Source organism: Meriones unguiculatus, chromosome 5, assembly GCF_030254825.1.
Source record: "Meriones unguiculatus strain TT.TT164.6M chromosome 5, Bangor_MerUng_6.1, whole genome shotgun sequence".
In the NCBI taxonomy this organism is placed as follows: Eukaryota; Metazoa; Chordata; class Mammalia; order Rodentia; family Muridae; genus Meriones; species Meriones unguiculatus.
The window spans coordinates 123044542-123060853 of NC_083353.1; the positions used below are offsets into that span (position 1 = coordinate 123044542).

General features: G+C 43.8%; 1 protein-coding gene across 5 annotated transcripts in view; it reads left to right on the top strand.

The window, feature by feature from the left end:
* The window catches only part of Ptpro (protein tyrosine phosphatase receptor type O), a 200015-nt gene that overhangs the window by 139403 nt on the left and 44300 nt on the right, over nucleotides 1–16312 (top strand). For 3 of the 5 annotated variants that reach the window (XM_060384319.1, XM_060384320.1, XM_060384321.1), the window contains exons 11-14: nucleotides 2487–2638; nucleotides 3718–3838; nucleotides 10089–10228; nucleotides 14349–14481. In XM_060384319.1, coding sequence (XP_060240302.1) covers nucleotides 2487–2638; nucleotides 3718–3838; nucleotides 10089–10228; nucleotides 14349–14481 — 546 coding nt within the window. Of the gene's footprint in view, nucleotides 1–2486; nucleotides 2639–3717; nucleotides 3839–9868; nucleotides 9998–10072; nucleotides 10229–14348; nucleotides 14482–16312 lie in introns of those variants that run through there. The other 2 variants (XM_021626191.2, XM_021626192.2) reach the window with 2 other exon arrangements.

Below are 16312 nucleotides of genomic sequence, written 5' to 3' on the forward strand. Positions count from 1 at the left end.
CATATATATATATACACATACAGAGAAAAGACACATCGTGCATATTTATATATTAAACCAGCTGGAATTCTAGCCCTTTAGCTCTTTGCCCAACTTTTATCATTTCAGACAAAAATGTTATGTTTTCAAAATGAGATTCTCCTACATTGCTTTTCTATGTTTTGAATTTCAATATAAATTATCAAATTATATGGTGTGAAAAAACAAACATACTAGTAAACTGGGCCTAGAGGTTCAGGCTAGTAATCCCAGCTACTTGGGAGACTGAGTGGGACCATCACACGAGTAAGGCTAGCCCAAGCTACATAGTGAATTCAAAGCCAGCCTGGGTTGTAAGGTGAATTCAAAGCCAGCCTTAGCAACTTACTGAGATGGAGGCTCTAAGATTCTAAGTTCAGTAATTCCATTCTTAGTACAATACACACACACACACACACACACACACACACACACACAAAAGCCGAGTATTTAAACCAAGTAGGACTTACTCAGACTTCAATCAAAAACCAGGGTTAGGCAACTTGTCTGAAAGCCAAATTCACAGTGATTATGTTAAATACACCAAATAATGATCAATAAACAGCTAGTGACATCTTGTGGTCTTTGGCAATGTGTGAGATTTTGAAGCAGCAAGTACCAATTCTGAAGGCTCAGCCCTGTGAGGAGGAGCACGTGCATACTTCTCATTTTGTAATTTCAAGGATATTTTTTGCCCTCACCAAACATAGAAATATAAGGAAAAACTCCTTTTGAACAAAGCAATGTGCAGGCACTTACATACGATGAACTATAGTGGAATATATTAAGAGGCTGTCAAGAATCATAGCTGTACGTCTGAATTAGATCACTAAGGAATATAATGTGGGCATTTTTGTCTTAACATTGCTGTAGCTATCTGAAGACAGCCACATTATACATTAAGGAAAGGTTTCTTTCAACTCTTGGTTTTTGAGGTCTTCCTATATAATGGGGCAGAACACCATGGCATGAAGCATCCGGAGCGGCAAAGCCACTCGCCCCTGGCATCTGGAAAGGAAAGTGGGCAGAACAGGAGATAGAGACCTGGCACAAAGTATATGCTCCCAGATCAAATCCCCCGTCCCCTCCTACTTCCTTTCACTAGGCCCTGCCCCTACCCAGACAGGGAGAGCATTGCTCATATTTAGGGATTATTAGACTCACAGGACAGAGCTGCTCTTCCTTCACAGGAAACAGATGGGTCATAAGTACAGGCGTGTATGGAAACATGTGCTCTATGTAGATATTATGCAGGTATTGCAAGTTACACGCATGCTTTAAGACCTTTGGCTACTAAGAATCTATGTCATCTATTAGTGTCCTATTAAAGAAAGTGGTTCTTATGATTCCTAGGAATTTTATGTCAAAGATTTTGGTTGATAATACGCCATGTCTTGGGGTGAAATGTTTGCTTTCCAGCCACTTTGCACATGCAATTTAAATTTGATTGCATATTTATTCTTTAAGACCTAGAATTTTAGGACACTTTAAACGATAATTTAAACGGCTCTCAGGGCTTATATGATATGAAGTTTAAATGAAATATCCTCCTAGGCAAAAAATTATATTTTGAATTGAATTTTTTATTTTAAAGTGTTAGAATATGAAATAAAGAAATAACCTCAGTGCTAGGCTGAAGCTTTGGGGCATGGTTTTAGAAATCTATTCTCTCTGCACTGCTTACTCCAACAGCCTTTATTAAGAGCCTACCTTCGGCAGAGTACAGAGCTAGATTCTGTCAGTAGCATCACCAGCTTGCCTCACCATGTTATTAGAAGTAACAGTCGGTCCTCTGTCCATCATTGTTCTCTTCTCTCTCTTCCCATCTCCCCTGCTGTTTCTTGATCTCCTAAGCACCTTCAATGCACCACAAGGAGAGATTTGACATTACAGGGCCGCAAATTTCCCAACAGTGTTGGCGTGACTGCCTTCACCAATGCCTTTTATTACTAAGTGATGTACCCAATATGCTTGAGCAATCAGTCGCTTTAGGCATCTTGAAACTGTAGTTTTTACAAAGGGCCTTGATATCCTCAGGCTACGATGGGTTTGGCTGCTTTGTGTCTAAGGTGGTCCCATACAGCAACTGCCCAACCTGAACCACTACCTCCTCTTCTGTTTCTATGCTATCGTCTTTTCTTTTTTAATTTTTGTTCTCTCTCTCTCTCTCTCTCTCTCTCTCTCTCTCTCTCTCTCTCTCTCTCTCCCTCTCTCTTCCTCTCTCTCTTCCCGAGAAAGGGTTTGTCTGTGTAGTCTTGGCTATCTTGGAACTCACTCTGTAGACCAGGCTCACTGGCCTTGAGACCCACCTGCCTCTGCCACCTGAGTGCTGGGATTAAAGGTGTGTGCCACCACCTCGGGCTTGAAGTGAGTGTTCTTAGTCGGTTTCATTTGGGATCTTCTGCTTGGCTGGGAAGAACAAAGCCATTAGCTTTGGTTCTGAGTTGTGGCTCTTTCCTTCCTTGCAGCCCCCGTGGCCCCGGAAATCACCTCTGTGGAGTACTTCAACAGCCTGCTATATATCAGTTGGACCTATGGCGATACCACCACTGACCTGTCTCATTCTAGAATGCTGCACTGGACGGTCGTTGCTGAAGGGAAGAAGAAAATTAAAAAGAGCGTATGTTGTATGTTTCTTTGAGCCCTGACATCAGGCATCTGAACAGTTGGTTGCGTAGGCTGTTGACAACCCTTAAGTTACTTTTACATCTCTGACAGGGAGCTGAAGTCATGGCTGGTACCAATTGCACCTACATGTAAAGTTGTGATTTGAAAGCTGGCTGTAGTGGTGGTGAGGAGGTGGGGCATGAGAAGGAGTTCAAGGTCACCTTCAACTGCACGGCAAGTTCAAGGCCATCCTAGGCCACATGAGGCCCTGCCTCAAAAACCAACCATGTTATATAGAATTAGAGCCTTTTCTTAGGATGCTAGACGTTTTCAAACAAACTGCCATTAGCAGATATCAATATTCTCACCACTTACCCCCAATTCCTAAACACCTGAGTGTATTCGGAATATTGATTTCTTCTCTTCTGCTTTACTAAGCTTTTGAGTGTGGTTAGTTAGGGTACAGATAAACTGTTTCATCCAAAACAAACAAAAAGAGAGTGGGCTGAAGGAAAGAGAAGATGAGAGACTCCCTTGTCTCTTTGTTCTGTTGCCACACCCGCCGCTCGGTGGCACGCTCTCTAGACTTCATCCCTAACGTCCAAACACTAGTCTTCAGGCGGAGGCAAAGGGAGGCAATGCAGGATGGGAACTAAACTGCAAGTTGCCCGTGTGGCTTCCATTTGCAATCCACTGGTCAGAATTGGGCCACATGATCCACTCTCACTAGTTAGAAGACCGGAACTAGAGCCTTCAGGTAAAAAGTCGTGAGTGTACAGACATGTCTAGGTTTCTCCAGAACCATGTACAGTAAACGTCTTTTCTAAAAGCTGTCATGAATATGTGCAATGGCACCAGAATATTGGCCATTAGAAACAAAGAAACCCCCTGAAAAATCATTCAAGGTGTTCTGTGTTATGCCCTTTAAGACGGCTTACATTCAAACAGTCCAACCAAGCAGTAAAATAACGAAGTCAATTGGATGTTGCGGCGTAAACTCGTGGGTTGTGGCTGTCTGCTAGAGTCACTTGTAGGGTGAGGTGCCGGCTCACTCGCTCCACACTAAAGTCACAGATCCTGACGGTCTTGCAGGTAACACGCAGCGTCATGACGGCCATCCTCAGCCTCCCTGCGGGAGACATCTACAACCTTTCTGTCACAGCCTGCACTGAGAGGGGGAGTAACACCTCCATGCTCCGCCTCGTCAAGCTAGGTAAGAAGAGTGCGCAGGTGGTTTAGATTACAAGTAGGAGGATCGGAGTTCTAAGGCTCTAAATACAAATAAATAATGACATGGGTCTGATAATAAGCCCAACTTGACCATTACTTACTGAATGCACTTTACAGTTTGCCTAACACTGAGTAAGTGTGTGCAATCACAAGGGTAACTCATGGAAAAATCTGCCAAGTATTACGGGCACGTTTCATTTTTGATGCTTAAAGGGAGTCTGGGAATTGACACTCTGCCGTTGGCCATAGGTGATGGAGGATGGGCTGGCAGAAAGCTTTGTGGTAGGCATCTGGGGCATCATTGGCGTAAGCGTAGGCACGCATAAGCAAATGCATGCTGAAGGCAGGAGGGTGCTTAGTTGCAGCCTAGCCCAAGTGACAGAGAGACATGATGTCACAAACAAACTAAACGAAACACAAAGGGAACACTGGCATCAATAGCCAAGGTTGGCAGCAGAGACCTCAGCATTTCTTTGTGTTTCAAAGTTAAAATGTGTATGCAGTATGATAACTATTATACCTATAGTATATAGTTACTGCCTCTTGCTGCCGTCACTGTTTCATCACTGCTAACTTGCACATATGCACTTGATCGTGTTCACGAGAGCTTCACACCATTTCTGTTACTCCTTATGCTCGTATCTCTACGAGTGAAGAAGTCACACAGACACAGCTCACTAGAAGCAGACGCGGGAGTCGTTTTCTCCAGTTTACCCAGAAAGTGCGTTCCGCTGCACCTCCGTGTATATTGAGCCTTAAGATGGTCTCTGATTCTAAACTCCGTGGCAAACGCTAAATTCTCGCTGAGCGGCTGATATAAAGTGTTGAATAATTTTAAAGTTGTGCCTTAACTGCGAGCACAAATCATTCTTTAGGGCGACTTCTGCAAGATTAATTTATTTAATTCCTTAAAAACTGCTTAATATTATGAAATAGAAAAGCACACACAATTTCTATTCATGATGGGTTTATTCTGGAGTCATTTTAGAACATCATGGCGGGGCTGACCAGATGGTTCAGCACTTGCTGCCAGGCCTGATGGCCTAAGTTGTACCTTGGGACACACATGATAGAAGGAAAGAACCAGCTCCCCAAGGTTGACCACCACACAAGTGCCGTGGCACATAGGATACATACCACACACACACACACACACACACACACACACACACACGCTCAACGCCACACCACACACACATATAAACACATACCACACACACACACACACACACACACACATGCTCAACGCCACACCACACACACATATAAACACATACCACACACACACACACACACACACACACACACACACATATGCTCAACGCCACACCACACACACATATAAACACATACCACACACACACACACACACACACACACACACACATGCACATGTCAGAATTGAAAAGAGTTGAGTCAACAGTGAAAGCAGAGGACTTACGTAAAGAGGTTAGTTGTCCTAATATGGAAAAGATCATTGTTATTTAGTCAAATTCCATGAGAAATCAGGGTGACTTTAGTTAAGGTGGCTGTAATGAAAATGGAAAGACGTGGACAGGATTCAGGACTTATTTTGGAGAGTGAGGCTCCAGGACTTTCTTTTGGGACAAATGTAGGAAGTGAGAGATAGAGAAACTCCTCAGCTTGGCTCTTGAGCAACCTTGTTTTATGGTTGTGCAATTCAGTGAAACACTGAGACAGGCAGGATCAGTGAAAGGGAGATGGGGAAGGGTGTGCTCAGAGCCCATGGTTCTTCAAACTTAAAAACAAAACAAAACAAAACAAAAAATGAGATGAAAACTACAGTGAGGGTGTCAAGCGAAGAGATGACTGATCTGTGTCTGGAGATCACAGGGAACTTCCAATCTGGGATGATGAATTAGAGGCTGAGGAGCTTGGGCGTGGCCCCCATTCCAGCACCCAGAGGCTTAGCAGAGAGAAGATTCCAGGCAGAGAGGGTGGGATGCAGCCAGCGGAGGAAGAGAAAACCCATCTCCACCCTTGTAAACCACCCTTGTGAAGTTCCGCTTCACCCGGATCACACAGCAGCAAGCAGTTCCCCTGCGAGCTAGCTGGAGCGGGGGATCAGCTCCACACACGCCCAGCCTGGAGCTGCAGACAGGCTGGACCTCCTGTGCCGCTGCTGCTCCTTATGGTTTACGGCTGCTCAATTTTTTGGGGAAGGAACCAACCACACCCAGCACAATGTGGCTTTCTCTTCCCTTTTTTGGAAACTAGATTTTAGGACATCAGCTAGGCGTTCTTAATCTCAGCCATGAAAACTTTGGTGAGAACGAAAAATTCTCAAAGACACAGTTTGACCACGGAGAAGAATTTTTTAAATGTATTTGGTACGGCAGGAATTTAATGAATACCCCGCACACCATTGTCAATAGGTTTTTTAATGAGTGTTCTGCCTGCATGCATCTCTGCTCCACTTGCATGCCTGGTGCCTGCAGAATCCAGAAAGAACATTAGGTCCCTTGGGACTGGAATTGCAGGCAGTTGTAAGTTTCCATGAGGGTGCTGGGAACTGAACTTGGGTCCTCTGGAAGAGCAAATAGTGCTCTGATTCACCTCTCCAGCCTCTAATTCATGATTTAAATACATTTGCTAAAGTTTGCCTGAGTGTTTCTTAGATTCTTCAGTATTCTTTCTTAAATATTCAAATTCCTGGTTAAATTTAGGAAGTGAGTCTTCCTAGGTCGATGGAGAGAGGTCTAAAAAGTCCCAGATCTGACAGACTCCTCTTGCTTAAACTTCCCTCCTCCAGACTTTATGGTGCACGTATCCTGCCACACTTATCCTGGCACAACACACTTATCGTGACACACTTATTGTGATACACGTATTGCAACAAACACACATATCATAACACACCTATCATGACTCATCCTGAGTAGTCCCCCCCCTCCTTCCAACAGTGCTTTCTCTTGCAGATTTTGCCTACCATCAACCCGAGCATCATGCTGCCTCTCCTGAAAGCCTCCACTGCTTCCGTGGGAGATACTTTGCTTCTCGCAGCTGAAAATAATTGATATGAAAATACTTTATTCTGCTGTGAAAACTTTATTATAATATACATGAGAAAAGGCCGCAGACTTGTATTTTTACACATGAAGGAAATTCTGGAAAACTCCACACAGAGACTGACGATTACAAGGAGGTTTTTTTTTGCCCCCACATCAGTAATAGAGATGATTTTTACAGCATGACGACTTAATCCTTCCTGCCAATGTCACGTTGCAGGAGGTCTGTAAAACCCGTCAGGTTTGAACGAATGAAACACAAATAGTGAGGAGCCCACCACTGCCCTTTCGGATACAGTAGGAGCTCGTAAATATTGTTCAGCGGACAGTTACTTCGATGAGTGTCGTCAGAATAAAGAGTAACAGGGACACAGCGTCACATGCCTTCACTCCCTACATTTCAGAAGCAGGAGGACTGCCATGGGTAGAAGGGCAGCCTAGGCACAAGGTGATTTCCAAGACGGGGTAATCTCAGTCTCTCTCTGTGTCTTTCTCTGAATCTCGCTGTATCCTCTGTCTCTGTATGTGTGTCTCTGTCTCTGTATCTCTCTGTATGTGTGTCTCTGTATCTCTCTCTCTGCCCTGCCCCCACTGAAAAAAAGAAAGAAAGGAAGGAAGGAAGGAAGGAAGGAAGGAAGGAAGGAAGGAAGGAAGGAAGAAAGGAAGAAAGGAAGAAAGGAAGAAAGGATATGGATTAGGAGAAAAAGATGAATCTCACAACAAAGACATTAGGCTCTGCTCCAAGATTAAGCATTACTCTTGACTATTGCCTTTATGACCTCGGGAGAAAGAAGGGGTTTCCTGGAGAAGCACCAAGGGTTAGGCACCTGCCCTGCCTTCAGAGGTCAGTTCCCCTCCCAGCAGCTTCATCCTCTTTGATCCTCTCATGGTCCATATCAAATAATGGTAATTAGCCTCGGCACCTTCCATCCTGACCACGTGGTGCTTCACACGCTTGTCTGTGCGGTGCTGTGTGACATGCACATTGTCTGGATTCGTTCCCAGTCACTCTCTACCTTCCTCTTTGAGAAGGTATCTCATTCAATTCAGAGCTTGCTGGTTCCAGAGAGCTCCTGGGATCTGCCTGTACCTCTCTGCTCAATGCTGGAATCACAGGACACCTTGCCTGACTTTGTATGTGGGTGCTGGGGGTCTGAATTGGGGACCTCATGCTTGAGTGGCAGGCAATTTGCCACCCTTAAATCACTTTTTAATCTGTTTGTTTTTTGTTAGATTGGTTTTTAAGACATGTTTTCATACAACCTATTCTAGCCTCAAACTTGCTGTGGAACGGAGGCTGCCCTTGAACTCCTGAACTTTCTGCTCCTATGCCACAGGTGCTAGGGTCAGGGGTGCATGTTGCTCTGAGTGGCCTTCTAGTATGTGTTCTTAGAAGAGAAATATTAAGCCTAAAATTATCCAGTTCTGTTCTGACCATACACGCTTGCTCTCCAAGACCTGATTTTAAGCCGGCGCAAATCACTGCAGATTTACATCCAACTCAGTCTTGTCAGCAGTGAAGAATGGGAGGAGACAGTTACCTTTGACACTTGAGAGTTCGTCTGTCTCTTTTCCTCAGAAAAGAAGTGAGACAGAAGGCTGCCTGGAGGAGCAGATTACATTTGCCAGTGGCAAGGAGATCCTAGCACACTGTGGGGTTTTCACCCATCCAGGCTGACTCTTCTCCCGCTTAACACTCTCACCTAAACATGTCACTTTCTCAGGAAAAAATAACTCTTTCTAGTTGGAAGCAAGTTCAGGCCACCTGCATTGATTCTTCTTTTAAAATACTTGTTTGCTTACCAGGCCATAATTATGATATTCTAAAAAGAAGTACCTGACCAGAAAAGACTTGAAAGGGGGCAACAGTTTCACAGGACATCCAAGCACTGTGAAAATCCAGAATTAAGGACCAGATTCAGGAGAGTGTGGCAGAAAGTATTTAAAAAAAAAAATCAACTAATAACAATGGAGGATCTACAGCAGAGATCTGGCTATCTGGAAGGGAGGTGTGGCTGGGAGAGCACACTGCCAGTTCAACCAGGAAAAAGATACAGTATGTCCAGGCAAGCGGTGTCAAGGGTATCTGCCAGAAGACGAGGACCCAGCATCAGACCAGGACAGCCAGCTTAGCAGTTTACATACCTGAGGATCTGGAAAGAAGGACCACAGCAACACCACACGGCATGTACCACACGGCATCACCACACAGCATCACCACACGGCATCACCACATAGCATCACCACATGGCATCACCACACGGCATCACCACACGGCATCACCACATGGCATCACCACATGGCATCACCACACAGCATGTACCACACAGCATCACCACACAGCATCACCACACAGCATCACTACACAGCATCACCACACAGCATCCACAATACAGGACATGAGAAGAGAAGAAAAAAAAAATCAGAAATGGGATCTAGGACTGTAGAAAACTCACCAGAAGAGAGGACCAAGCCAGCTGAGCTAGTGACTCAATTACTGGAAACAAACAGAACCTGGGCCACATAGCATGGTGCAGGGCCCAAAACTAACAGATTAATTTATTGATCAAGATAAAAGATCTGTGAGAAAACTTTTATCTCTAATGTGTTACTAAGCATCTGGTTCCCTTCCATCATCCTTTTCCAAAAAGAAAAATAATATTATCTGTTTAGTTTTATCTCTCTTAATTTTCTTTACAGTTTCAAGAATCCAATTTTCTGGCCCAAGAGGAGAATTTAAACAAAAACAAAAACAAAACAAACAAACAAAAAAAGTAAGACAGGTTGAGTCTAAGGCCCAAACTTCATCATCTTAAAGAAGAAGAGCCCCTCTTCCCCTCCTCCACCTCCTTCTCCTTCTGTTCTTCCTTTATCTGTGTCTCATCCAGAAAGTTATGTGTTGTCAGGACAATACTAGCTCCAGGACGATGACACAGAAACTATTAATAGACTCTGGCTATAAAGCTGAAGCAGAAAACAGAAGTGTCCGAAAGGAGAAGTTGAAAATAAAAGTGGGGAAATACACGGAGCATTCGCCTTCAGATGTAGATAACGGGCTCTGGGGGTGGGCACATTCACCAGCAGTATAAAGTGCAGGCTCTACCTGCCTATCTGTGAGTTCTCGGGACGGCCACCTGATTATGACTAAAAGAACATACATGCGCATATTAACGTCATTTTTTTAAAAGTTTGCTCTTCCCTCAGAGCCAGCCCCTCCGAAATCACTCTTCGCAGTGAACAAAACACAGACGTCGGTGACCCTGCTGTGGGTTGAGGAGGGCGTCGCTGACTTCTTTGAAGTCCTCTGCCAACAGCTTGGCTCGAACAGCAATGCCAAACTACAGGTACTGAAAGGAAGCTGCCTCAACTTTCCTTCTGAGTTACTTCTGATTAAGGCTAGCGAGGGAAACTAGAAGCTTCTGTTTCATGGGACTACTAGGTGTGAAAACTGCCTGCTTGTTCTTCTGGGTTGCAAAGGTAGAAATTCGCAGTATTTGTGGAATATACCCATAAAGACTTTACCACCTCAAGTATGATTTAACAGTTAGAAACTAGTTGCCCAGTGTTTGAAAGGTGTGCTAGGGAACAAAAAAAAAAAAAAAAAAAAAAAATAGAATTGACTCCTGCCTTCAGCTTTTTAAAAATTATTTATAAATTGTTATATCATTTAATAATATTTTAAACTTGAAAAGACATTAGAAATAATTATGCAAGTGTAGAAGAAAGTAAAATATAAGTTCTCCAGCAAAGATTGGGAACTTATACATTGTGGAAATAATTTAAAAGACAAAAAAATCTGAGACATGACTATTGCCTAAGTTTTGGGGTCACGAGTAACAGAACTGATAAAGTACTTGATTTTTCTCCAGGTCATGATGAAGGGGCAGAAGTGCCCACCTCTGGGAGTAGCAAGGTGACAGAAAGAAAGAAAGCTTTAAAGCCAGAGGGGGAAATAAAAGCAGCAGTTAGCCGAGGAGTTCATACGCTGCAGGGGACAGAGTAATTCCTCCTGCATAAATAATTGATGCTCTTTCAAAAAATGAAGGCCTTGTGTCTGAGAAGGAAGAACAGGATTGCTGGGAGAACAAATCTTTTCAGACTGATTGCTGAGATAATCTGCTTTGATTCCTCTGCCTCTTTGATAGTCCCATCTACAAATTTATCTCTTTTGATCTGTGTTCAGTAGCTAAGTCCTGTCTCTGTTCTAAGAACCTTTTTGGAAAATAACTCTTCTGCCAGGAATGGATTTTCTCTTCTGTAACTATAGTGATGTCTTCCATTAGGAGACAACAGTTAGTCAGCTACCTGCTACAATTTGGTCCTGCTAGCAAGTCTTCTTTCCTGGCTGTAATTCTTTTCTAGACAAAGTTATGGGTGGGATAAGAATTAAGAAGTGCCCGTTGGCTGCCATCTTGTTAGGCTGTACTGTTTCATATATCATATATATTTAATATATAATATATACATATATCACTATGTATTCATTTTGTATCCCCACTGTAGCCCCCATCCTTGTCTCCTCACAGTCCCACCCACCCTCCCCCTTCTCCCCCTATGCCTTTTCCCTGGTCCTCTGATAGGGGAGGGCCTCCTTCTTCCCTCTGACCCTGGCATATAAGGTCTCATTTAGGCTGGCTGCATCATCTTCCTCTGTGGCCTGGCAAAGCTGCACCCACCAGGGGGAGGCAATCAAAGAGCCAGCCACTGAGTTCATGTTAGTGACAGCCCCCTTACTAGGGAACCCACTTGGAAACTGAGCAGCCTATGGGTTTCTTCTGAGCAGGGGGTTGAGGTCCTCTCCATGGATGGTCCTTGATTGGAGTATCAGTCTCAGCAGGACCCCCTGGGCCCAGGGTTTTTTTGTTTTGTTTTGTTTTGTTTTGTTTTGTTTTTGGCTCTGTTAGTCTCATTGTGGAGCTCCTATCCCCTCCAGGTCATTCTATCTCCCCCTTTCTTTTGTAAGATTCCCTGAACTCTGTCCAAAGTTTGGCTGTGAGTCTCAGTATCCCCTTTGATACCCTGATGGGTAGAGTCTTTCAGAGTTCCCCTGTGGAAGGCTCTTGTCCTGTTTCTTGTCTTCTCCTACTTCCAATGTCTATCCTGTTTGTCCTTTTGAGTGAAGTTTCAGCTTCTTCCCTAGGGTCCACCTTGTTATTTAGCTTCTTTAGGACTATAGATTTTAGTATGTTTATCCTATATTATATGGCTAATATCCACTTATAAGTGAGTATATGCCATATGTGTCTTTCTGCTTCTGGGTTAACTCACTCAGGATGATCTTTTCTAGTTCCCATTTGCTTACAAATTTCATGATTTCCGTGTGTTTAATTGCTGACTAGTATTCCATTGTGTAAATGTATCACAATTACTGTATCCATTCCTCCGTTGAGGGGCATCTAGATTGTTTCCAGATTCTGGCTATTACAAATAATGCTACTATAAACATAGTTGAGCATAGTCCTTGTTTTATGGTTTAGCATCTTTCAGATATATGCCCAGGAGTGGTATAGCTGGATCTTGAGATAGCACTGTTCCTAATTTTCTGAGAAAGTGCTGGATTCATTTCCAAAGTGGTTGTACAAGTTTATATTCCCACCAGCAATGGAGGAGGGATCCCCTTTCTCCCAACCTCTCCAGCATGTATCATCCCTTGAGTTTTTTATCATAGCCATTCTGATGGGTGTGAGGGATCTTATTTTGAAAAAGTGGATCATGCTGGTTCATTTAGTTTTATTTGTGCAGTGTGTGTGTGTGTGTGTGTGTGTGTGTGTGTGTGTGTGACTGTCTGCCCATGGAGCCAACAAATTAGCAATTTGTTCTTTAAAATGAACTAATTTTCCTTCTGAGCATCTACTATTGCCAGCTTTGGGTGGGTGTGATAAAAATAGAGAATGCAGACAAAGAGGTAGGGCTCTTAATATGTAAAGAATCACTTCAAGTAAAAACGACAAAGCAAACACATAGTAAAACAAGAAGAAAAGATCCTTCAATGTGAATTATTTATAGCTTCCTTCGTTATGAAATGCAAATGCAAATCAAAACTACTAGACACAATTTTTATTGGCAAACCCTACAGACGAATGTGACATGTCAGAAAGAATGAAGGAAAACAGTCATCACCACACAGCCGTGGTGAGCAGGTAAGCTGGCCTATGAAGGATTAGCTTTTAATAGTTCTGAGTTTTAAAAAGGAATACTTTGTGATGGAGTAACTCAACCGTTGGGAACGTATGAGTATATACATTTTCACATGCGGGGTGTATGTGTGTGTGTGTGTGTGTGTGTGTGTGTGTGTGTCTGTGTCTGTGTCCACCATTGGTGTGTTAAGTTTTTCCTACTGCTGTGATAAAACACTCCAACAAAAGCGACTTCCGGGAGAGCCTCTTCCAGCTCACATTTTCGGGGTGCAGTCCTTCACTGTGGGGAAGCCCTGGCACAGGAGCTGGAGGCAGCTGGTCACATTGTGTTAGCAACCCAGAGAAGCGGAGAATGACAAAGTCTTTGCTCAGAAAGCTTCCTCCTTTTATTGCAGTCTGGGCTCTGAGCTCAGAGAACAGCGCCACCCTCCTTTGGGGAGGGGGGTCTTCCTACTGGGATTAACCCGATCACAATAAAATCTCTCACATACTTGCCCAGAGGCTAACCTGTGCCACATAGTCTCCCACCTTGTAGGTGACTCCAGGTCCTGCCGAGCAGATGGCCAATATTAACCATCACATGTACATAAATACACTAGGAGACTACACACACAGAATTATTCCTATGTTTGCAAGATGGTGTTTACTTAGCGTTGGTTGTTTGCAATAGCACATGAAGAAATCAATGACCACTTAAACCTTCATCAGTAGGAGGGTGGTGAGGTAAAAAATGGACCCTCAATGGGCTTGCGTGCACTCCTCAAAAAGGGTGAAACAGGAGCTGGGGTGATGGCCTGGGGCTAAGAACACCTCCAGCTCCTGCAGAGAGCTGAGGTCTGGCTCCCAGAACTGACACGATTGCTCACCACTGTCAGCAACCCCCGTTTGCAGCGGATATGGTATTCTCTTCCGGTCTCTCCAGGCACTGAATGTATGTGGTACCCATACAGACAGGCAGACAAACATTCAATACACACAGTTTTAATTGTTTTTAACTTAATACAGACTTATAGTAAGAATGGCAAAAGATACTGATGATTCAAGTAAAAAATAAGCAGTAAACTGTGTTGTCATTCACGACTGTCTACATTTATACCGCCATCAAACGTGTACAAGGAGAAAAACACCCAGCAATGACGGCCGCCTCCATGGAACAGAGTAGTGTGGAAAGGAATAGAGAAAGAAGGAATGATTTTTTTTCACTACTAACCTTTTCCATCTTTTAATTGTTTTTACTCTGCATACAACCTCCTTGATATGAAAAATAGTTTTAAAAACAAAAGGGGTGAGGGTGGCATAAAATGTGTTTTCTTCTTTTCATCTCCAGGAACCAATAGCTGTTTCCTCCCATGTTGTGACCATCTCCAGCCTCCTCCCGGCCACCGCCTACAACTGCAGCGTCACCAGCTTCAGCCACAACAGCCCCAGTGTCCCTACATTCATAGCCGTCTCTACAATGGGTAATTAATTACACAGATTATGATAATATGGTCTTTGGAAGTTTTTACATTATATTAGATAGATAGATAGATAGATAGATAGATAGATAGATAGATAGATAGATAGGCTGTAATATATACATAAAAATATATTTCTAGATATGTATAACCTTCTTCTTTGATAGAACCAGTCTTCCTCTGAAAATATCTCAAGCCTCAGGTTCAGGGAGCCCTTGACTCCAAGCCCAAAGTGCACTTGAATTCTTCATCTATTTTTGTTACTGAGGATAATAGTTAAGCTTGCATTTGTGTCTATGTACATGTACATGCCTCATGTCCTCAAGGATCAGAAGGGAATATCAGATCCCTCAGAACTAGAGAAAGAGATGGTTGTGAGCAAACATGTGGGCGTTGAGAACCAAATCCACATTCCCTGAAAGAGCAGCTAGTGCTTTAAACAGCTGAAGCACCTTTCCAGCTTCATTTTAGGTTGTTTTGGAAATCAGAAGTAAAAATACAGAAAGCCTTAGTGTTTGCTGCAAAAAGGCTAGGGGAATCCCCAAGGTCACCATCCTTAAGAGTCCCCAAGAGGGGTAGACACAGTCCTGACCGACTCACTCTCATCTTTACTAGTTCTTGGCTGACCTTGGTCAAACAGTAGTTACAATTCTTAAAATCCAAGCAAGAAAGCTGCTACTTCGGCCATGCTAATGGGGAAATTAGCGATTAACGCAAAGCCGGGAACAATGTCGGCCTCCTCATTCGTTTCCTGCAGTGTAGGATGTGCACCGTTCTCGGTGGGAGTGACAGGCCATCTGACTGTCCCTTTAACAGCTTTGCTCCTGGATCTCTCACACCAGTGACATGTTCAGCAGCTAAAAACAGTGATGGGATTTTGTTTTGTTTTTGGTCTTTGCTGTTCACTTTTTATTTGTTAGAAGAGAGAAAAGGACACGGGCAATGTTTTAATGATGTTCCATCGCACACCTCACGGCACTGTCCCCCTGGGTGTTTGTTTGCCTGTTTGGTTTGGTTTGGTTTGACTTGGTTTTTGATGAAGAGTGAAGCTGAAACGTGCTCTCACTGCATGGTACCGGCTGGCCTGGAACGCATAGGAATCCTCCCATATCATTCCTTCCTGAAGTCATAGGAATGCCCCTGCCTCATCCCTTCCTTCAAAAGCTGGAATTATAGTCATATGCCACCATGCCTGGCTTCTGTACTCTTTGTGCACTCTTTCAAATGCACTTTAATGTCTGTTAATTCTGGCCCTTTTCCCAGGAAACTTGAGCAACAGGTGATTTTTTTTCCCAGTTTTCTTACACGTAAAAACAAATAAGCTTGGGAAGTAAGTGTGGGGTCCCAGTGGGGTTGCCTGAGCCTGGCCCTCTCTCAGCACTCGGGCACTAACCTGAGCAGAGGTGGCAAGTAGCAAGTTCTCAAGGAGACAAGTTATTATGTAGCTCAGGCTGGCCTCAAACTCATATAGTCCAAAGTGCCCCCAAGCCCCTAGTCCTTCCTCAGCCTCCCAAGTGCTGGGGTGCAGGCATGTGCTGCCGGGCCCATCAGTTTTGTTGTTTTCTGACCTGCAAAAGAAGGCCCGCATCTCCCCTGGATCACCATGAAGACTTCTACAAAGACGTGGCACCTATTAACATTGCTCCTGGTACCCTGTCCATACACGATGAGCAGACCTTTCATCAGGGAAAGTACATGAGAGCGGCCCCACTCTTAAGGATGCTCCAACTTATTAATAGATTTAATCTCTGTGTCGGTGCAGATGGGCAACCTCTGAGCATATGGCTACAGATTGTCAGAATGCCTGCTTCTGGTAATGCGGAAAGTGCCGCCA